The sequence below is a fragment of the Miniopterus schreibersii genome, assembly GCF_964146895.1.
Source record: "Miniopterus schreibersii genome assembly, chromosome: 1".
NCBI lineage: Eukaryota > Metazoa > Chordata > Mammalia > Chiroptera > Miniopteridae > Miniopterus > Miniopterus schreibersii.
Window position 1 is genome coordinate 135589394 of NC_138101.1, and position 23093 is coordinate 135612486.

The 23093-nt window shown below is 37.2% G+C and overlaps 1 protein-coding gene across 37 annotated transcripts in view; it reads left to right on the plus strand.

The window, feature by feature from the left end:
- Positions 1 to 23093, plus strand: part of HNRNPC (heterogeneous nuclear ribonucleoprotein C) — a 50603-nt gene that overhangs the window by 20451 nt on the left and 7059 nt on the right. For 19 of the 37 annotated variants that reach the window (XM_081142640.1, XM_081142637.1, XM_081142642.1 and 16 more), the window contains 3 exons: positions 7811 to 8086; positions 11728 to 11803; positions 12429 to 12476. In XM_081142640.1, the coding sequence (XP_080998766.1) occupies positions 7846 to 8086; positions 11728 to 11803; positions 12429 to 12476 (365 nt within the window). In that variant the 5' untranslated portion in view covers positions 7811 to 7845. Of the gene's footprint in view, positions 1 to 7810; positions 8087 to 11727; positions 11843 to 12428; positions 12477 to 23093 lie in introns of all 37 variants that reach the window. The other 18 variants (XM_081142627.1, XM_081142653.1, XM_081142651.1 and 15 more) reach the window with 1 other exon arrangement.

Sequence of the window (23093 nt, forward strand, 5' to 3'; positions counted from 1 at the left end):
GGCAAATACCTCGGATGTAGACTCGCTCCCCTGCCTCTGTTGGACTGAGTGCAGGAGGCAACCAAGCGTTGTGTCCCTTTCACGTCATGTCAATGTTTCTCTCTTTCTCTCTCACCCCTTCCAGTCTCTGAAGAGCAATGGGAAAAAATACCCTTGGGAGAGGATTAAAAAAAAATATGAGGCTCTGGCTGGTTTGGCTTAGTGGTGGGAGTGTCAGCCTGTGGACCAAAAGGTCCTGGGTTCGATTCCAACCAAGGGTACGTACCTCGGTTGCAGGCTCCAATCCCTAACCCGGGTCGGGGTGTGCAGGAGGCAACCAATTGATGTGTCTCCCACATCAGTGTTTCTTTCTCTGTCTCTCTCCCATTCTCTCTGAAAAGCAAAGGAAAAAATATCTTCAGGTAAGGAAAAAAAATAGATGAGAATAAGAACCTGGGATGAAAACCAATACAGACGTGCACATGCATTCATGCACTACAGACTTTAGTGCTTGTAACTCAGTAACTTCTGGGAACATATTCAGTCTTTTTCTTTCTATTATCTGTACCTTGGTAAAATTCTGTTCTGGAAACCATATCCACTTGACGTCCATGAGTGAATTAAACAGGATGCACAGTAAACGGGACATAATCTTTTCAGAAATCCTTTCCATATTGGTTTTACTCAAACCAATTTTAGGAAAGAAACATCATTTAGTTTTTTAATTCTATACTTTATTTACTTAGATCTTCTGTAGTAATCAATATTTAGTTTAAGAAACAACTAATTTGACTGTGGCCAGGTAGGTCAGTTGATTAGAGCGTCCTCATGATTTGTCAAGGTTGCAGGTTTGATCCCTAGTCAGGGGGCACACAAGTATCAACCGGTGAATGCATAATAAGTGGAACAACAAATCAGTGTTTCTCCCTCCCTCACCCTCCTTTCTAAAATCAATTTTAAAAATTAAAAGAAACAGTGGCACTGGATGGTGTGGCTCTGTTGATTGGGCCTCATCTAGTGTACTGAAATGTTGCCAGTTTTGATTCCCAGTGAGGGCACATGCCCTGTTTTGGGCTTGATCCCCAGTTAGGGGGTGTGCAGGAGGCAATCCACCTATGTCTCACTCTCACATTGATGTTTCTCTCCCTTTCTAAAAACCAATATTTTTTTTATAAAGAAACAATTTGTCTTAAGTTTAAAAAAGACACTGCTGAGAAAACTTTGAAAGGCTCTAACTAGACTCCTTTTATCTTTGAGGAATTATGGAGTATTTAGGATGTGCAAGAAACTTCTGATATTCAAAAGTGGGAGAAATAGGAATTTAAACTAGATCAATGGCCCAGCTGGGCATGGCTCAGCGGTTGAGCATCGTCCTAGGATCCAGGATGATCGGGGTTCAATTCCCGGTCAGGGCACATGCCCGGGTTTCGTGCTCGATCCCCAATGACTTACCATTGATGTTTCTCTCTCCCCCTCCTTTCCTCTCTGAAGTCAATAAAGATGCGTTTAAAAAAAATAAACTAGATCAATGAACTGGACATTAGTTTCCATCAAGATACTGGACCGTCGATTATTAAAGTTAAAACTAATTCATGTAGATTAACACCACTTGGTTATTTAGCAGCATTATTAGGCTGTTAGTACATACATAGGGGCCATTGATGTTCTCAAAGTATTTGAATGGTTTTGTAAATCAAATTGCATATGGAGGAACACAATAGTTTAATCATATGTCTTGGAGAGTTTAATGGAAATTCATCCTGAGTGTAGAACTCTATAAGCCACAAGTGTTGGTGCCCTGCACACCCTGCTGGAGCCACCTGAAGCCACGACCAGCTCTCAGCTATGTAGACATGCGTTGACAGTGAAGACAGCGGAGCTGTAGCCAGAGTGCCATGGCCATGTGCTCATCCACCTGGCCTTAACTCTGTGCGTCAGGCAAGCCATCAAGTGAGCAGTGGTACCTGTGGTGTATGCTGTTTTTTGATTAAACCTTTTATCATGATTTCCATATTTAAAATGACTTGTAAATTTTCTAAAGACGGCAATTGCTGGTAATTAGAATATTGAGTTATTAAAAAAAATGCATATATTTTTAAATGTCTTTATTGATTTCAGAGAGAGGAAGGCAGAGAGAGAAACATCAATGATGAGAGTCATTGATCAGCTGCCTCCTGCACGCCTCCCCCCACTGGGGAGCCCACAACCCAGGCTTGTGCCATGACGAGGAATCAAAATGCGACCTTCCCCGGCCGGGTGTAGCTCAGTGGTTGAGCGTCAACTTAGGGCCATCAGGGTTCGATTCGCGGTCAGGGCACATGCTCGGGTTGGGGGCTCGATCCCTAGTTGGGGGCGTGCAGGAGGCAGCGGATCCGTGACTCTCATCATTGATGTTTCTCTCCCTCTCCTTTCCTCTCTCTGAAATCAGTAAAGATGTATTTAAAAAAAAAAAAAATGCGACCTGGATCATAGGTAGATGTTCGACTGCAGAGCCATGCTGGTGGGGCTTAAAAATCTATTTTTTTAAGAAATGCATGTAGAATGTAAATGCTATAGATCTATATGAAGTGAAAAGTAAAAATTGACCTATTCCTTCTGCAGTTTTTTTTTGTACTTGAAATTGATGTATTTAAGACTGTTCCATTTAGGTTGGATTCTTAAGCTGATAAGAGCTGTCTATCCCATTTTTTCCTTTCCTAGTACTCATTTGAAAAAGTTAGGAATTGACCTGTCCTATAAGGGTAGGTTATTACAAAGTGTAAACCTGGATAACCTATGAGGCAATCTAAAATACATTCATTTAGCCCAGCTGGGTGTAGCTCAGCGGTTGAGCATCAACCTAGGAACCAAGAGATCGTGATTTGATTCCTGATTGGGGCGCATGACTGGGTTGCGGCTCTATCCCCAGTAGGGGGCGTTCAGGGGAGCAGCCGATCAATGACAACTCTCATCATTGATGTTTCTATCTCTCCCTTCCTCTCTGAAATCAATAAAAACATTTAAATAAAAAATAAAATAAAATATATTCATTTAGATCTGTTCCATTTCTGTTAGTCTATAAAAAAAAAAAATAGCTGATGGCCCGGCTGATGTGCCTCAGTGGTTGAGCATCGACCTATGAACCAGAGGATCAGGTTTGATTCCAGGTAAGGGAACGTGCCCGGGTTTTGGGCTTGATCCCTAGTAGGGGGTGTGCATGAGGCAGCCAATCAATGATTCTTATTGATGTTTCTATCTCTAAGTAGCCCTCTCTTTCGGTCTCTGAAATCAACTAAAAAAATATATATTTAAAATAGCTAATGAATTATAAGACAGAAACCCTATTTTTGGAAAAAGTAGGACTTTGCCGGGAAGGTTTACACTTTGGAATGATTTTGTGACAGTCCAGAAATAAATGGCATAACATTTTTATTTTTAACTTTTTTTTTTTTTAATATATCTTTATTGATTTCAGAGAGAGGAAGGGAGAGGGAGAGAGAGAGATAGAAACATCAATGATGAGAAAGTCATTGATCTACTGCAGCCCCAACCGGGGCATGTGCTCTGACAGGGAATCGAACCCTGATCGCCTGGATCCTAGGCCGATGGTCAACCGCTGAGCCATGCCCGGCTGGGCAGAAATGGCATAACATTTAAAGAAAGAAAATATCCAGTGATTTTATACCCAGGAAACTCAAATGTAAAGATCACAGGCAGACTGGTAATAACATGCAAGAACTGAGGAACTATTCTTACAAGTTCTTTCTAGGTAAAATATTAGTGATAAGCTTTGAACATAATACCTGTAAAGTAGAATTTAAGCATTAATAGCATCACAAAAAGACTTTATAAAACAGGCTGGTTGGATGTGGCTCAGCGGTTGAGTATTGACCTAGGATCCAGGCCATCGGGGTTAAATTCCCAGTCAGGGCACATGCCTGGGTTTGGGCTTGATCCCCATTCAGGGGCATGCAGGAGGCAGCGGATCAGTGACTACTCTCATTGATCTTTATATCTCTCTTTCCCTTCCTTCCTCTGAAATCAATAAAGATATATTTAAAAATAATTTCCCAAAGATCTAAAAATTTAAAAGAGTGTACAAAACACTCACACATGAGTCTAATCAAGCTTTTGGTCCCAGTTTACTATTTCAGGAAGTAGAGATGACAAGAATATTTGGAATTGTATTAAGAGTATGAAATTTCTGAAGAATGCGGACTGGGAATGGCAAGTCAATAGCCTTGGATTTGTCAACACATAAATTTTATTTTATTTTTTAATTTTAATTAAATATATATCTTTATTGATTTCTGAGAAAGGAAAGGAGAGAGAGAGAAAGAAACATAAATGATGAGTCATTGATTGGTTGCCTCCTGTACGTCCCCCGACTGGAGATTGAGCCTGCAACTCGGGCATGTGCCCTTACCAGGAATCAAACCCCCATCACCTGGATCCTAGGTCGATACTCAACCACTGAGCCACTCCCAGCTGGGCAACACATAAATTTTAATTTAAAGGGATGGAAGGGGAACTTAACCTAAAAAGAGCTTTTAAAAGACATCAAATTTGGGCCCTGGCTAGGTTGCTCAGTTTGTGTTTTGCACCAAGGTTGGGGATTTGGTCTCCAGTCAGTGCCCATAGGCAAGAATCAACCAGTGAAAGTGTAAATAAGTGGAGAAACAAAACCGAAGTATCTCCCTCTCCCCCCTCTAAAAAAACAAAATAAATTGTTTTAATGGGTAAAACCATACTGTCTAGGGATACACATTTACTATAAAAGCAGGGGATTAACTAGAGTAGTAATTACTTTGGGGGGAGGGGAGAGAGAGTGATGATGCACGTGAAGCTTCTGTGTCAGTTTTGAGATTTTGTCGAGACTAAGCTACTCTAGCACCATCAAACCTTTTTACTCACTACTACTCGCTACTGTAGCAGGAGAAATACTCCCCATTTCATCTGTTTTTCTTAAAATTGGTTCTTTCCAGAAATACTAGCTGGGTATTTTGGGATTCTTTAATTCCTAGGTCTTTTAGACTCCCATTTGCTACTTCCCCAGTATGTATGTTGGCTTGCCCTTACCAGCTTGCATTTTGAAAGTTTTGATTGGGATACCTTGACAACAAGTTTTGTTGTAAATACTGTTCATAGGTTTTTGGCTTTACCATCTGGTTGCTTTTATGCAAGGATTCAGAACGATTCCAAAACTATGCTGTGCTGTTGGTTTCTTTCAGGAACCCCAGTTCTTTTCCAGTAATGTCTGTCCATTTAGGATTTTTACCATTTTTCTCCCCTTAGCAATCAGAGCTAGGGTGAAGTGTGATCTGAGATCATTTGGCTATTTTAGATATTTTAAACAGTACCACCAGAATCATCTGTTCCCATTTGTCCCCTGAAGTAGCCCTGGTGCCTGGTACTTAGCAAATACTCAAGAAATGTTAAATGAAAAAATAATTTGTGGTAACTCCTGTTTGACTCCTTAAGAGGATGTGTTTCTAGGAGTGGGATTAATGGATCTTTGTGAGTTCATCTATACTTACTGTTACTCATATATTCATTAAATCCTTATAGTAAGTATGGATGTTGAAAGATACTCAATTCACGTTAGCCCAGCTTTTGAAACTGGGATCATTGTATTATTTTCATTAACATTTTCATGATTTTTTGTATCAGATTTAGAAACCACACATTATCAAAGAATGGGAAATAAAATCCTATCCTGAAGTTTAGAGATGACAACCACTGTTAGCACCTTTTTATTTGTACATCTGGATATCTAATAGGGTTCCTTGAGAAACAAGCCGTAATACCCTAAGGTGACTTGCCACAGCACACTGGTGTGCCCCAAGAATTTTTAAAACATGCAATACCTATTTTGTCAGGGGTGCAGACCCCTTTTCCCTTAGATTCTCAAATTAAAAAATGATAATAGCTGTCCAGTGTGAATGAATCAAAATTACACTTATTTTTATTTTTTGGTTAGGTGGACAAAAAAATACATTTTTGGAGGTGCTGCAGAAATATGGTAATTAGTTTATATGTCCTATGAGATGAAAAGTTGAAAATTGCTGACGTAAGGCACTTTTTTATATGTGATGAATTCTGTTCTATATGTAGCACCCTTTTGAAAAATGGAGGAAATTGTCATTTGAATCCATTTCTGCTGTAGTTCAAAGGAGTATTTTATGTGAAAGGGACGTGTATATATGAAAGGGACATAAATTTAATGTCTATTGTTTGGTGGTTTCACCTCATGTTCAGTATGCTGGTGGCTCGTAGAACCACCCTTTCTCTTTAGTAGATTTTTTGTTTTTCCTTTGTTGTTATTAATCCTCACCCCTAAGTTATTTTTTCCATTGGAGGCAGGGAATGGGAAAGGGCGGGGGGAGAGAAACATCGATTGTCTCCCGAACTCTCTCCAACCGGGACCAGGTATTGAACCTGCAACCCAGGTATGTGCCCATGACTGGGAATCGAACCTATGACCCTTTGGTGTGCACGCTGGTGCTCGAACCACTGAGCAACACTGTCTAGGACTAGGTTTATGTTTTAATTCTTGATATTCTAAGGATTTCTGGCACTCACACAGTTGAAAGGCTGTGGGTGATTCTCTGGCCACTGTTTGGTAAATTTTCATTGTTTAGTCTAGAAAAAGATGTTTATGTACTCTTGTATATATAAAGATGTAATTTAAGAAACAAAATAGAATAGATGGTGTCCTGAATTTCAGGAACTGTAGGAGGGAGAAGCCGTTGTTAAATCTTTAAAATCAGTACTGCTTGTGAAATGACTAGGTATTTTGTAGGTCAGAATTGAGGTCATGTATAAATGATGTATACTGCCTATTTTATTATGTGTGTGTATAGAAGACATTTTAACATAATCCATGAAGATTAGTTTGTCATTGGTTCTCTTTAGGATTGGAAAAATAACATTAGACACTGCTATCTTTAATCTAAAAAAAGAATGCCAAACATTAAGATTGAGTCTAACATACATAAAGATAATTTTTGTATTGAAATAGTCTGAGGAAGTTTTTATTCTCTTCCTTAGTTTCTGTGGTCTTTTGATTTCATGCAGTGTTTATCATCACCATCCAGTAGTATTAAATGTTCCAGCTATATTTTGTGGGGTACCACATAAGAGGGAAGTAAAGAGCCATCACCTTCTATAAAAATATTTTATACTTAAGATATTTGGCATATTGTAAGTCAGTTGAAGTACTTAGATATATTTATTTCCAGAATGAATGCATTGGTTCTGTTTATTGCCTTTGTATAATAAGGTCAATTATACTTGAAGGGCAGAGTCAGTTTTCCACATTAATCTAGCTAAAGAATGATTTCTTGACAGAATTTGGAGTTTTTGTATATCTTTGGGAGAATCAGTGAGACTCATTTTAGTAAAAGCAATGTGCAAAAATATGGATTTATTGATAGATGGCGAGCAGTGGCTAGGTTAGCATGACTGGGAAGGTGAAAAACGCGTTGAAATTGGTGGTAGAGAGTTTAGGGGTTCTAATTTGCTTGAGAACTTTAAAACAGAGGGTTCACTTAGAATTAAATGTTCAAGAATATTGTGTTGCCAATTGTCTATGAAGATTATTTTTTTCCCCTTGGAAAAAAAAAATCTGTTGGAATAAACTAGAGAAGGGGAAATTGAATTTCTATAAGGATATATTCAGGTGCTCTAATCTGTGAATAGTAATAGACTTGCTGTTGTGAGATCCATGGAGGTTGACTGATAGTACACTCTAGGTAGTCATAGTGGTTTAAAATAAGAGTAGATAAAGTTTTATCAAGGAATATTTTGTATTTAGCATCTTTTCACCTGAATGCATTTTTTTCCCTTCCAGTTTCGGCTTTGTGAGGAACCTTATCATCAAAGACAATGGCCAGCAATGTTACCAACAAGACAGATCCTCGCTCCATGAACTCCCGCGTATTCATTGGGAATCTCAATACTCTTGTGGTCAAGAAATCTGATGTGGAGGCTATCTTCTCAAAGTATGGCAAAATTGTGGGTTGCTCTGTTCATAAGGGCTTTGCCTTCGTTCAATATGTTAATGAGAGAAATGCCCGGGCTGCGGTGGCAGGAGAGGATGGCAGGATGATTGCTGGCCAGGTTTTAGGTAAGATCTGGGTTGAATTAATTTTTTCATTTAATATGTAATTCAGATATGACAATTTTTCTGTTTTGTGTGATTTTTTGTGTGTGTTTTTCTCTGTTTTAATAGTCTGAGATTTTCTGGGTGTTGTGATTGACTTCAGTGTAATAAAAATGCTAGGTTTATAGACATAAGCTAAATATGGATTTTTTTTTAATTAGGCCTTTTTGTGTAGTTGAGACTAGATAACCAACCCTCAGTTGGTAGTCTTGAGTAAGGTAGAGGAAGTAGGAATGATATTTCATAAGTTAATAAATGGCTGTGCCTAGTGCCCGCCACAGTGGACAACTGGCGGAAGACAAGCTCATGGGCTGCAGAATCAGATTATTTGGCTCTGCACTGGGACTTCACACTGTTTGTGTTAGGCAGCTTACATAGCTTGACTGAGCCTTAAATTTCCTCATCTGTTAAAATGGAGATAATATTATATCAGTTTATTTTTATCTGAGGTAATAGTACTTGGGGGTGCCAAGAGAATTTAGATAAATTGAGAGGATGAATTGAGATGATTCATGAAAAGCTTCTAATAGAAGTCCAGCATGTTATACTAGAGATGTCCTTAAATCTGTTTCTCCATCCCTTCCTTTCCCATTTAAAAAATTTGTGACATTCAATTTGCTGGAGAAATCTTTAGTATTTTCCCACACGCTGAACTGATTGCTTCCTTGTGTCATTTTTTTCCCTACTCGTATGATCTGGGGCAGTGCTAGTTCAATAAAAACAGAATGTGAGCCATGTATGTGAATTTTAAATTTGTAAATAGCTATATTCAAAAGAAGTTATTTAAAGGTGACATTAATTTTAATATATATATTTTTTAGTATATATTTATTGATTTCAGAGAGAGGAAAGGAGAGGGAGAGAGAGAGATAGAAACATCAATGATGAGAGAGTCACTGATCTGCCACCTCCTGCATGACCCCGAGTGGTGATCGCAACCCGGGCATGTTCCCTTACTGGGAATCGAACCCCGATCGCCTGGATCCTAGGTCGATGCTCAACCGCTGAGCCACACCCGGCCAGGCTTAATAATATATTTTATTTAACCCAATATACCCCAAATATTGCCATTTCGGTATGTAATAATTTAAAAATATGGTTGGGGTATTTGACATTCTCTTTTCATCCCAAGTCTTTGAAGTCCATTGTGTATACATATTTTTAAAATATTTAAAAAATATCTGAATTCAGACAATACATTTCTTTTTTTAAAATTGATTTTAATTGATTTTAGAGGAGAGAAAGGAAGAGAGAGAGAAACATCGATTCTGTTGTTCCACTTGTTTATACATTGATTGGTTGCTTCATAGTGTATTACAGCAGATGGCCTAACACAGTTTTCCCATTATTGTTGATATTAAGAGAATTTATGGCTTCAAGTTATATATGCTGATCTGTCTGTGATAAAGTTTGCCACCAGTATTTCACCTTATGATGGTTATTAATGATATGTCTTAGGTAATTCATTAGGGGTTACAAAAGAGTGGGTTTTCTAATTCCTTCTGCACTTGATAACTATAATCTTTCTAAACTGAACAACTTCTCATTAATATTTGATTTTTCTGAAGTACTATTCATATTGGAAAGGCAGGATAAATATTTTCAGATTTTGGTGCAATTAATTGACCCTCTAGTAACTTTTAAATATAGTCGTTGATTTATGAAATTCGTATGTTTTAAATAGGTGTGTTTTTAGTCCATTGCAAATCTTTTTTCCTTACTGACTTTAGAGAGAGAGGGAGAGGAGAGAAAGAGAGAGAACATCCCTTTGTTCCACTTATTTATGCATTCATTGGTTGCTTCTTGTATGTGCCCTGACCAGAGGTGGTATCCTCAACCTTGGCATATTGGGACAACACTCTAACCAACTGAACTAGCTGGCCAGGGCCATAAATCATTGTTTTAGAGCTCAAAATATTTTCTTTAGCCAGTGGATCACCTTCCAGTTGGCCCTGTGTCATTGAGACCTTCCTAATGGATTAATGCACCAGAAGAAATTTCAAGTTGTCTGGTATATATCTTGACCTAAACCTGGAATTTGCTATTTTTGCCCAAGAGCCTTGGCTCCTTTTAACAGGAATTATTTCGAAACCACTTTTTGTATATCAAGTTTTTGTGCGTAGAATGTAGAATAGGGGGTTCTTAACTTTTTTAAGAAATGAAAACGTACAATTTTATGTGCACTTTGTGCCAGAGTTTTAAAATAACTATCCGTATTTTTACTAAAATTTACTAAATGCAATTTTTTAAATACATATTCTGTTCTGGGTATTGACTCAGTACTATAGTTTAGAATCACTTGAAAGAATTATTAAGCTATGTAATCATAGTTTAGTTATATTGTTTCTTTTTTTACATTTTAAAATTGCTTTTTAAAAATGTAATTCTGTCTTGCCCTGGCCAGTGTAGCTCGGTTGGTTGAGTGTTATGCCATGAACCGAGAGGTCCCTGGTTGGATTCGAAGTCAGGGGACATGCCTGGGTTGTGGGTTCGAGCCCCAGTAGGGGGCATGCAAAGGGCAGACGATCGACATTCCTCTCATCAGTGTTTCTCCCCCCCTCACACTCTCCCTTCTCTCAAAATCAGTAGAAACATACATTTTTTAAAATTTAATTCTACCTTTAATGTTAAAACATTTATAGTCAGAACTGTAAAAGCAAGGTTGTTATACACATTAAAAATTAGAAATTAATTTAGTGAACCAAGAATTGAAAATTATCAATTGTCTATTTAGCAAATACACAACGTACTAAACAGCTGCTTTTTAATTATTCATTGAATGAACTGTTTTGGAGAGCTAGCCTTCACCCAATTGGTTTATGACACATTGTCTCTTGTTAATGAGGGAGCACATGAACTCTTGTTTTGGAGGCAGTGGGTCAACAGGGTAAGTAGTTAGCCACTGGAATAGGTTTTTTAAAACTAGTATATTTTCTCCTTTGCTCCTTTATTTCCCTTTTCTCACTGTGTGTTTATGTATGTGCATGTACAGGTTATTAAGCATCTCTGCATAGTATTTCTTAAGCATTTTTAAATGCAACTTTTTACAGCTGATTCTATTTGTAAGGAGAATTAAAATTTGCCTTTGTGGAAATTTAAGGGTACCATACATAGGTCAACTATATTCATGAACTGCCATATTAAATTTCCGGGGTCATTCACTCACTCCTAATATATTTGCATTAATTTAAAATGCACAGAATCATTACCAGAAAGGCAGTGCCTTTTCTCCTGTGATGATAATAACTGAGTGAACAGAATGGATGCTCTGAATGGTAAGAGTTTCATTGAAGTAGGAGTTGAGGGGGGAAGGTACCGAAGACAAACTTAATGTATTATAAATAATGAACACCTTTTTGGTACAGAACAGAGGACAAAGTAATGGAAGATTACATGCTATACTAGTCTTGTAAAATTTCCTGAGCCTTTTTATATTATAAGGAAAGGTGAGATACAGTATTAGACCTTTGTTGATTTATATGACTTATGTACACTTTTAAAAGCTGTAATTTGAGATCCATGTCCACCCCTGATTTATATGACTATGTACACTTTTAAAATCCTAACAGAGTTGTCACTAAAATTTTTGGTTTTGTTTTTTTCAGATATTAATCTGGCCGCAGAGCCAAAAGTGAACCGAGGAAAAGCAGGTGTGAAACGATCTGCAGCGGAGATGTACGGGTCAGTACCAGAACACCCTTCTCCGTCCCCTCTACTCAGGTCCGGAACTTTATTATTTATAACTGCATTATGTCCATCAGTGGGCATCTTCTCTATCTGTTTTTCTGGATGTGGGAGGGTTAACTGTAGTATGTTTCATCTGTGTAAAAGTGTAGTGCTTTATTAATTTTTTGTTAACATACCTCCTTTTCACCCATTTCCCAGAGAATTACTAGAATTCCTTGACATTTTTACTATTAAAGAGTAGTTTGATATTTAGCATAAATTAAAATTCTTCAAGGGGAATTTAGCTCTAAGAACCTGGGGAATAAGAACGGGAAGATGGCCTAAGAATGTTTAGTTTACCGTTGTCATTTTTAGTGTTCTTATTTTAGCTATTATGTTGTATGTGGAAATTCTAGCAAACTTTCACCTAAATTTGCAATTTGTCCACTGCATGTTCAGTAGCCTAAGGTGCTTAAAATTTAGTGACGTTACTTGAATGATTGGGAGTTGTTCCATGCTAATCTGTTGGATCTATTTGTTGTGGTTGGTTTGGTGTGGGTTTGGGTTTTTTCCCCCCATCAGCTATTGTGAATTGACATCAACAGCTCCAAATTAATACTTTTTGGTATTTCTTTTTCAGCTCCTCTTTTGACTTGGACTATGACTTTCAACGGGATTATTATGACAGGTATGTTAAACATGTTTTCTTTTGTCTATCTTGGTAAAAAGCCACCTAGTGAGAACCATTTTATTTTCTATTTTGTAGTAATGAACATTCCCTTTTGTAGTTATGAACAACACAAACATATTTTCAAACAAAGTCCCCTCTTTCTGCCAAAACAAAATGAAATATACCTTCCTGCAGATTGTCTGAGGTAGACTAGATAAGGTGACATTTGTGTTGATTTCAAAGAATCAGTTTATGTTTCTTGAGGGCATATTGGGACATGTCTATTATTTTTTGGACTAACGGGTTTTTTTTGGAACAGATAGTTTTCTTTTGTTTTAATTTATATGTCAAATAAAAGGATTTACTGACTTACCTAATGATGAAATGGGACTTAAATAGCAGTTCCATGTTCCTATTAATTTTCCTATTGTATACTTGCCACTTGGCTTTGCCTTGTATGGGATTACAGCAAAACTAAAAAAAAATAAAATAAAAATGATTCCTAACCTTAACTATTCTATACTGACCTTTAAGCAAACCAACTAATGCAAAATAGGATATAATTAGTATATATATAACGAATTAACAATACAAATTGCTTTAGAGGTTAACGTTAGAATGTTAACATTTATACTATAGATTGGGGATCATGGTGATATAGTTCTAAAAGGTAAGGGGGTTGGAATAATGATTATGATTTCTTCTTGTGCCTTCAGAACAGCATTAGTATTTGTTGGAGAGTCCTGAGAAATAAAATTGGAAGGTGTATGGGTAGGGATAGGTTATGATTGTACTTTTTAATTTTTTAAATTTTTATTTTGTTTTATTTTTTCCATCACTTTATCCCGTCTCTGCCCTCTTCCATCTCCACCTCTTATAGGAATTAATTATTGGGGAGTGGCATTACATTGGCATTCTGATAACATTAATCTTCATGAATTATTAAGGAAACATTAGGTATATTTGGTTTGGTACTTTTTTTTTTTTTTTTTAAATATATCTTTATTGATTTCAGAGAGAGGAAAGGAGAGGGAGAGACAGAGATAGAAACATCAATGATGAGTCTGCCTCCTGCACGACCCCAGCTGGGGATCGAGCCTGAAATCCGGGCATGTGCCTCAGGGAATTGAACCCCGATCGCCTGGATCCTAGGTCGACGCTCAACTGCTGAGCCACGCCTGGCCGGGCTGGTTTGGTACTTTTTAAATTATGCATTATATGGAAGTATTTGAGCATACTCATACATTGAACTTGACAAGTCGGTGTAAGTTGTTCCTTTGTGTTTGAGAAATATTACGTAGATTATGGTAGCTAATAATTAAAAGGCCTAAGGAATAAGACTGGAAAAATTATTTGGATCTACATTATAAAAATCCTTGAATGCCATAACGTGTTCTGCTCAATTACACCTGCAGGGCATGGGTATACACACTTTGAATAACTATTCATTCCAATGGGTTAAATCTGAAAAGAAGGAAACTTCAATTGAGCTATCAGCTGTTAACAGTTTATATACATTTTTGGGGGACAGACAGCAAGGAATAGTGAAGAAATTTAGATGTTTGCAGAAATATCTTCAAATTCCTTCCCAGTGTTGTTTGTTACTAAAAATTGATGGCAACACACTGTTAGCCTCACTCTTCAGTTTTTAAAGAAGAGAATGCCTTTAGTTATTCTTTGATGTATTGCTTGATATTATAGCGTCAGTTAAAAGTAATGTCTTCCCTCTTCCATTCTAATCTCAGTCAATATAAAAACTTCTGAAGACTAAATGGAGCAAGCAAGTAGTAGCTACTAAAGAGCTGATTCAAGTATTGTACTGAGGTCTGTGGTGGGAAAATGAACAGGCTCAGTGAAGAATGGGAAAATTACTTTGGCAAATGGTGTTTGTTTTCTCTGAGAAATCGTTCTGAAGATACTTTATTCGTAAGGTTAAGGTTTTTGTTATTATCCTCATTCGTAGTACAGTGATCATAAGTCAACTATGTTGGATTCTTTATTAAAAGAAGATGCAACCTGGCTGGTGTAGCTCTGTTGGTTGGGTGTCGTCCCATGCACCAAAATGTTGCTGGTTTAGTTCCCAGTCATGGCACATGCCGGGGTTGTAGGCTCATGTCCCAGTCCGAGGTGTGCAGAAGGCAGCTCGTCAGTGTCTCTCTCTCTCCCTCCCCCTTCCTCTCTTAAAAAATCAATTTAAAATCTTAACAAAGAAACAAAAACTGTGTCTCAGTTCACTTGGAGCGTCTTCCTGTACACTAAATGGTGGTGGGGTTTGAAAGGGCACATATCCAGGTTCTATTCCCAGATGGGGAATCGTTGGGAGGCAAGTGATTGATTTTTCTCTCATTGATGTTTCTCCCTTCCTCTCTCTAAGATCAATTTTAAATAGAAGAAGAAGATGGGAAAATGATTGAAATGCGAAAAGCCGAGTCAGACTGTAAATGAGGATTAAATCATTGTCTACTTAGTCACTTTAGTCCTTTAGTCATGCCTTTAACATGAAATTCACATGCTAAATATTTCAAGACAGATCTGGCATTACTTTAGATGATTTCTTTATTATTCAGCTTTCTGAGATCTTGAGGTCTAATAACTATTGTTATGGTTGGGGAGGCAGCTGATACGGAGCAGAGAAAAGAATGTATCAGGAATACAAGGACCTGCCACTTAGCAAAGAAGATCATGATCGAAGTCATACATGTAATGTTTTCTTATCCCTAAAATTGAAATAATGCTTACTAATATAGTTGCTATGAAGACTGAAGGAAACATGAAAGATAAGAAATTGTATTATAAAGGACCCAAAAATATTTACAATGAAGAATTCCTGACGATTTTAGAGCATGAGGATTCCTGTTTTTCAAACCCTCCGCAGATTGTTATATGCTAATATTACTGAAAATTATACTTCTGAATTAGTATTTTATTTAACCCCATTAATACATACATTATTACTACTACACATTTTGTTGACACTAATTAGATATCAAAATGAAGGGAATCATGGACACCCCACCACTACTTCCCCAAAACTAACGCCTCTAGCATAACTAGGGTTCTTTATGTGTGACATCATTTTCAAACTAATGCATAGTAAAATGAAGAATGGTTGGTATTTGTATTCTAGACATCCTTTTTAATAGTTCAACTTTTCCCCCACTGTATTATGGAGCATTTAAATTCAAATATAGTATACAGGCTAGGGCAAAAGTAGGTTTACAGTTGTGGTGATGTGAAACAGTTTATTCTTGTATTATTAATTACTGTGTTATTTTCCATACAAATAACTGTAAACCTACTTTTGCCCCTCCCTGTATAACAGAATAGTCTATCAATAAAAGATAAAGACTGCTTTTTATTAACAACCACAATACCATTTATACCTAAAATAATAAAATCCCTTAATCTTAGTTTTTCTCAGACTTGGTTTTGCTGGTTGTATTATGTGTTGTTTAGCATGTTCTTCTGCCACCTGTATTTCCTATGAATTAGAAGATAGATTTGGAGGCTTGATCAAATTTGGGTTATTTACATATAGATATATATTATTATTTAAAAAAATTTTTTTGCCATGGTGGAATGGGGGAGAAGAGACCAGAATACTTCATAAAAGTTCTATGCCCTTTAAACATCATTAGCCTGAGGTGTGTTCTTTTAAGATTTTTTTTTTTTTTTTTTAAAGAGAAGTGGTGGAGAGAGACAGAAACGTCGGTTGCGGTCTACACACACACACACACACACACACACTCACACTCACTCTCACTCTCACCCTCTCACCACCACTGCCACACCAGGGATCAAGCCTGAAATCCGGGCATTTGCCCAGACCTGGAATCCAACCAGCAACCTTTTGGTGTACAGGATGATGCCCAAGCCAGCCACACTGGCCACGTCTAGCTTGAGATTTGACGGAAACTTTAAGAATATAGGAATTGGGTGTATTGTAAGGAGAAACATAAATTTTAAGTATCAGAAAACAGGTTATTAATGATGTTTTGTTAGGAGAATTGCAGTTCTTCGTATTTTTGCTTGGATATTAATGGGTGTTAGTAATCAAGTCCCAAAGATTGTAAATATCTTTGAAACCGTAGGTGGTAATCAAACGATAAAACTTATCTGAATCACTTATTTTAATATGCTGTCTTCTGAGGAGACAACAGAGAATTGAATTCTCTGGCCTTAATGCTGCTTCCTGCACTCATTAAGGTTACTGATTTTCAGTGTGTGTGTGTGGGGGGGGGATTTAAGAACTGTTAACCTGCAATCATTAAAGATTACCTTAGTTTGGAAGTATTTTTAATGCAACTTGTTGCTACTGCCATCTTGTTTTTCTGGAGTTTTGGATTCTAGTTGTTCTTAAGGCCATTCCTGATGTTACAGGTGTGGAAAGTTGTTAGGAATTTAACAGAAATTGTCAGTGTATGTGAAACTACCATTTTAAATAGATTACTATCTTACATTTAGGTGCACTGTTAACGGTTTCAAATACACTATAAACTCTTACACATAGTTCATACTTATTCCAAGATTTGGTAACATTTTGTGTGTGTGTGTGTGGTAGATATACAAGCCCAAAGTTGCCTTTTCTTTTAGGATGAATATTCATGGGGATCTATGTATAAAACTAGGGGAGTTGCATAAGTCACCCTTGTGTGCAAAACATTTGTTGATGTTGAAAGTCTAGTAAACATAGAAGGTCCTGACAACGACCCAGTTCCATTTTTGTCCTGTTTACAATCTTACTGCTTCTAGAAAAAAATTGTAGCAGTTCTTGCTAGGGGACTTCTTGATGAGCATTTCTTTTGAAATACTTTGCAGTGTGGTTTCTTTTGTCAGATTCTTAAGTTTCTTTAACTTATTTAAAATCTTTTTTCACATTAATTTTCATTCACTTTTGAAATTATCGATCACTAGAAGCAGTATAATATTATAGGCAATATAGTATTGGGTAAATATGCCAGCACACCATGGTTAGAAGGAGGAAGGAAATATATCAGCTCGCAGATCAAATAAGACACGTGTATGACAAGAATATAGTATACAGTGAAGAGAGTCCTGTGAAATTAATCGGCTGCTATGTGTCCTTTGTACGGGATTGTCTCATAGAAAGATAAATTGCATTGCCATTTGGGTAGCTATAAACTTCCTATAAAGATTCAAAGAGCCCCATTTAGTTTCACAAAGGGCTGTATTTGAATTTGCCTTTGGTAATAAGTAGGAGGCATTTAGAGAGATAGAGGATTTAGCTCTGATAAAGATTTAGAGTTATAAATATCTCTGTATTTAGGGAAGCAGCCAGCTGTAGTTGGAAAGAATGAAAGTTGTAAAGGGCTTTGTATGGCATATTAAAGAGTTGTGTCATGTAGGCAGATATCTTAGGAACAGCTGCATGGCTAGAAAAGAGAAACTGGAGGGGGAAAAGGTGTAAGTGGTTATTATAATTGGTGGAATGGAGACTGGTCTTGTGTGATTTGTTCTGTTAAAGTTATGCAAGTAGGTGCTTTGTGGAGAGCGAAGAGGCAAGTACATCTGAGATTTTTCTCTTATGACTAGGATTGTGCCATTAAAGGTTACATGAAGGGAGATTAGGAAGTTCTGTTGTTGATTCTTACCCTATAGATCTTTTCCAGGAAGGTATACTGATCAAAAGTGGAGAAAAATAGTTTGTACAGTGGTGGGTGAGTTTCCATTGAAATGTAAGATGGGTGAAAGGAGCTAACCATCATATATTCCTTAAGCTAATACTTGAGCTCTTATTTTGTTCTAGGCACACAAAGTTTTAGGCTTTGGATTAACTCAATCTTACTGGGGTTAGAGGAGTTACCATTTTGCGCTCCCCCTCCCCCTTTTCTTCCATTTTTCTAATATCCCTGAGCAGCGTTGGACCTGCTTGGAAAAGCACGTGATTCATAGAGCAAGAGGGTTCTTGGCTACTTGGAAAAGCTAAGAGATGCCACTTTAGCTGTCACCTAAGCGACATTTTAAATAAGGTGAAATTTTGTTTTGTTGGTTGTATCTTTCTTGTGTGAATCTGATGTGTTATAGTTACCAGGAGGATTTTAGATGAGGGCATAGATTAGTACAAATACTCTTCAAAATAAACTTGGTTATTTTGTGGCTTGAATTTATTAATTTATTTTAATCCTCACCTGATAATATATTTTTCCACAGAGAGTGGAAGAGGTGTGGGGGAAGAGAGACAAACATTGATTGATTGCCTCTCTCTCGAGCCTGCAACTGAGGTTAATGCTCTTGGTCAGAATCGAACCCAGGACCCTTCAGTCCAGGGGGCACACTCCAACCACTGAGCTAAACTGGCTAGGGCTGAACTTAAATTTTAGACAGTAATATATTCTTTATTTCACTTAGGGCTGTTTTCCTTTGTTTCCTGGGAGATATTTTTTTTTTAAGGGTAAGCACATGAACTTGGACCAGAGAATCTACTATATTACTGAATTAAGTGGTGCTCTGGTTATTTTATTATCTAATTAAAAGGTAGCCTCTGCTATGTTAGGAAACTACTTCAGAACATTGCTTTTTCCAGAGAGACGTTATCAAGTTCATTTGATGTTATATTCCCCCCCCCCCCTTTTTATACTATATCTTTATTGATCTCAAAGAGAGGGAGGGAGACAGACAGAAACATCAATGATGAGAGTCGTCATTGATTGGCTGCCTCCTGCACGCCTCCTACTGGGGATCGATCCCAAAACCCAGGCATGTGCCCTGACTGAGAATCAAACCTTGATCCCAGGTCAATGATCTACTGCTGAGCCATGCCCAGCTGGGTTCCCATGTTTTTAACTTACTTTGTTGAGATACAATTCACATACTATAAAATTGATTTTGTTTTAAATGTATTTTTATTGATATCAGGGAGAGGGAGATGGTATAAAATTTATTTTAAAGTATACAATTCAGTTTAGTATAGTCAGGGTTGTGCAGTCATGACCATGCTCTAATTTTAGGACATCTATCATCCCAATAATAAACACCTTACTAGTAATCATTCACTTATCTTCTTTCCCTAGGCCCAGCAACCACAAATCCCCCATCTATAGATTTGCCTATTGGACATTTACTATCAGTAGAATCACACAGTATGTCTTTTGAGACTGAATTCTTCCGCTTAGAATACTATTTCATGGTTCAGCTATATTGTACCATGTATTCTTATTCATATTGCTGAATTTTCTATAGATTGGATAATACCACATTTTGTTCATTCATTAGTCCATGGACACTTGAAACATTTCCATATTTTGCATAATGCTGCTATGAACATTTGTATGCACTTTCTGTATGGGCATATGTTTCCATTTCTTCTGAGATATATATCTAGGAGTAGAATTGCTGGGTCTTAGGATAATTCTGTGTTTAACCTGAGGAACTGCTATACTGTCTTCCACTGCAGTTGTACCATGTGTGAGGGTTCCAGTTTCTTCATTGCCGACACTTGTTTTTTTTTATTCGTTTAAGCCATTCTAGTTTGAGGATTAGTATGCTGTTGTGGTTTTGATTTGTGTTTTCTTAAAAACTTGATATTGACCATACATGTGCTTATTGGCTATTTGTTTATGTTTGGAGAAATGTATTCAGGTATTTTTGCCCATTCTTATGGGGTTTTTGTTATCCTTGAGTTGTAAGGCTTCTTTATATATTCTGGATATAACTTTTTGGATACTATATCTGATTGACAGTTTTATTTTTTTAATTTTTTTATATATTTTAAAATATATCTTTATTGATTTCAGAGAGGAAAGGAGAGGGAGAGAGAGATAGAAACATCAATGATGAGAGTCATTGGTTGAGCCCGCAACCTGGGCATGTGCCCCGACCGGGAATCGAACCCCGATCGCCTGGATCCCAGGTCGACGCTCAACCGCTGAGCCACGCCTGGCCGGGCTGATTGACAGTTTTAAAGTCTGTTAACTGTTTTTTATATAAAAGTTTCGCCATTTTACTTCGGATCCTACGAGATGTGTAACTCAGTTTATACTAAGTACATTGAGCCAGTTTGTAAGGATTATGGTTTTATTACAGACTGAAAAAAATAGTCTTCTAGGCTGTTTTTGGAAATTAAATAGAGGCAGTAGATAGGTATCTGTGGAAGCAACAAACTAGAACACTGCTGTTCAATAGAACTTTCTGTGATGATGTAAATAGCTTATGTCTGTACTGTTGGTATGGTAGACATTATCGACATTTTGCTGTGTTTAGCACTTGAAATGTGGCTATTGTGCCTGAAGAACTGAATTTTCAATTTAATTTAGCCACATGTGGCTAATGACCACTCAGTTCTACAATACAGTCTATGGTGCAAAGTTAGTTTTACTGGGTTGAATGAATTTTTAATAATGTTCAGCATGAGAATTGTAATGACTACAGACTGCTCTTTGGCAAGAAATTAGAGAACCCAGATGGCAGTTTTGGAACTAAGCTGACGAATATTAAGAGTATCCAGGAAACTGTTATTTTATTATTTTTAAAATATGTTTTTATTGATTTCAGAGAGAGGAAGGGAGAGGTAGAGAGAGATAGAAACATCAGTGATGAGAATCATCAATCTGCTGCCTCCTGCACACCCCCTACTGGGAATCTAGTCTGCAACCTGGGCACGTGCACTGACTGGGAATTGAACCGTGACCTGGTTCATGGGTTGATAATCAAACACTGAGCCACACTGACTGGGCCTAAAGTAATTTTTTAGGGAAAGAGAAGGTACATTTTTGACAAATGGCTTAAGATCACACTTACAATAAGTGGGCATATGTGTAAAAAGAGTAGAGGGATGAATTGACAAATGTGGTTGGTAGTTTAATAGTCCAAGATCAAGAAATAAAATCTACTGAAGAGAATTTGACTTGTTCTAACAGTGATCAGTGTATTATTACGGTGAGATTAAAGGAGTTTAATAAGGGGCACAGATTGTTTTTTTTTAATGACATAGTTTTCTATCCTCACCCAAGGATATATGTTCATTGGTTTGAGAGAGAGAGACATCGATGTGGGAAACATTGCTCGCCTGCCCCCTGCATGTGCCCTGACCGGGAATTGGACCCAGAACCTTTTTGATGTGTGGGACGATGCTCCAACCAACTGAGCCACCCAACCAGGGCAAGGGGAACAAATTATTATGCTACAAAAATACAGTAGCAGGAGAAACTCACCTATGGAAATATGTGTTTGTGATTTCCTCACAACAAGCATGACATGATAGTCTCAAATCACATTGATTATAGGCACATGGTCTGTTTTTAATTTTGTAATAAATTGCCTGAAAACAGATTCAGTTTTGTGTGGATTATTTATTTAACTTATTTTTTTCTGATTTTTCTTAGGGTTAAGCTCCCATTTAGTCCCTATACTAGATAAAAGGGAGACCAGTCCTCATCCCTTTACACCTGTAAGGATAGGTTGGTTGGGTTTGTTACATGTGGTTGATAATGTGATTTGTGATTAATTCTTTTCTAGAAGCCAGTTTAGGAAATCACTTATTTTCTCAAAATATTTGTTACGATGTTACTATGAGGCAGTGTTGTGTGCACCAGGGGTATTATAGTGGAAAAATAAATGGCCTAAGAGAAAATGGATGGGTTGGACACATCATATAGAGCATGTTAAGGTATTGCATATCTTTAGCTTTTACTCTGAATAAGATGGGAAGCTCTTGGAGAGTACTGAGCATAGGAGTGAGGCTCCTGTTTGTATTTTAACAAGATTACTCTGAGAATGGGTGGCCAATGAAATTATCTAGGCAAACAGTCATTTGGGGGAGAAACAATTAGAGTGGTGAGAAGTGGTTGAATTTTGATGTTAATGTAGTAGATAGAGTTGCTTAAAGATCATTAGGAGGGCTAAGAAAGGAATCAAAGATATCACCAAAGTTTTGGCCTGAAAAGCTAGAGACTTGGAATGTACTAACACTGATGAGGGAAGAACATTGAAAGGACTAGGGTGAGAAGTGAATTACTTATGGACATGTTAATTTAAGCTCCTTATTAGACATTTTTGAGAGATGTTAAGCAGGTAGTTGTTTCTGCTTATATATCAAAAAATCATGTTACTAGATGAGTGCAGGTGGAAAAGAGAGATCCCTGGAACATGGCAACTTTAAAGGCCAGGGAGTTGAGGAATGAGCAGAGATGACTGAGAATGCCACAGAGAGAAAAGTTGGAGAAAACAGAGGCATGAAGTGTTCTGGAAGCTGCGTGCATATGTGTCAGAAGTGTAGAGGAATTAACTGACAAATGTGGTTGATAGAATAGGAAGATTTAGAAATGTTTGTTTGATTTAGCAATGTGGAAGGCATTGGTGACTTTGACAAGGGTAGGTTTTGGTAATGGGGGCTGCATAAACATTACAATCAGATTCAAGAGAAGAGAATAGAAAGAAGTTGGAGATAGCATAGGAGACTTTGTTATTTACCATACAATAAGATACATGCTTTCAGTGTACAGTTTTGATGTGCATGGCCATGTACCTACTGGTACAGTTAAGATACAGGTAGTTTTATATATCCCCAAAATTCATGTTGTTGTCACACTTTTGTTCTAGTCAACTTCACCCTCTACTCTATCCCTTGGTAACCACAAACCTATATTCTCAGCTCTGTAAAAGAAATTTTATTGTAAA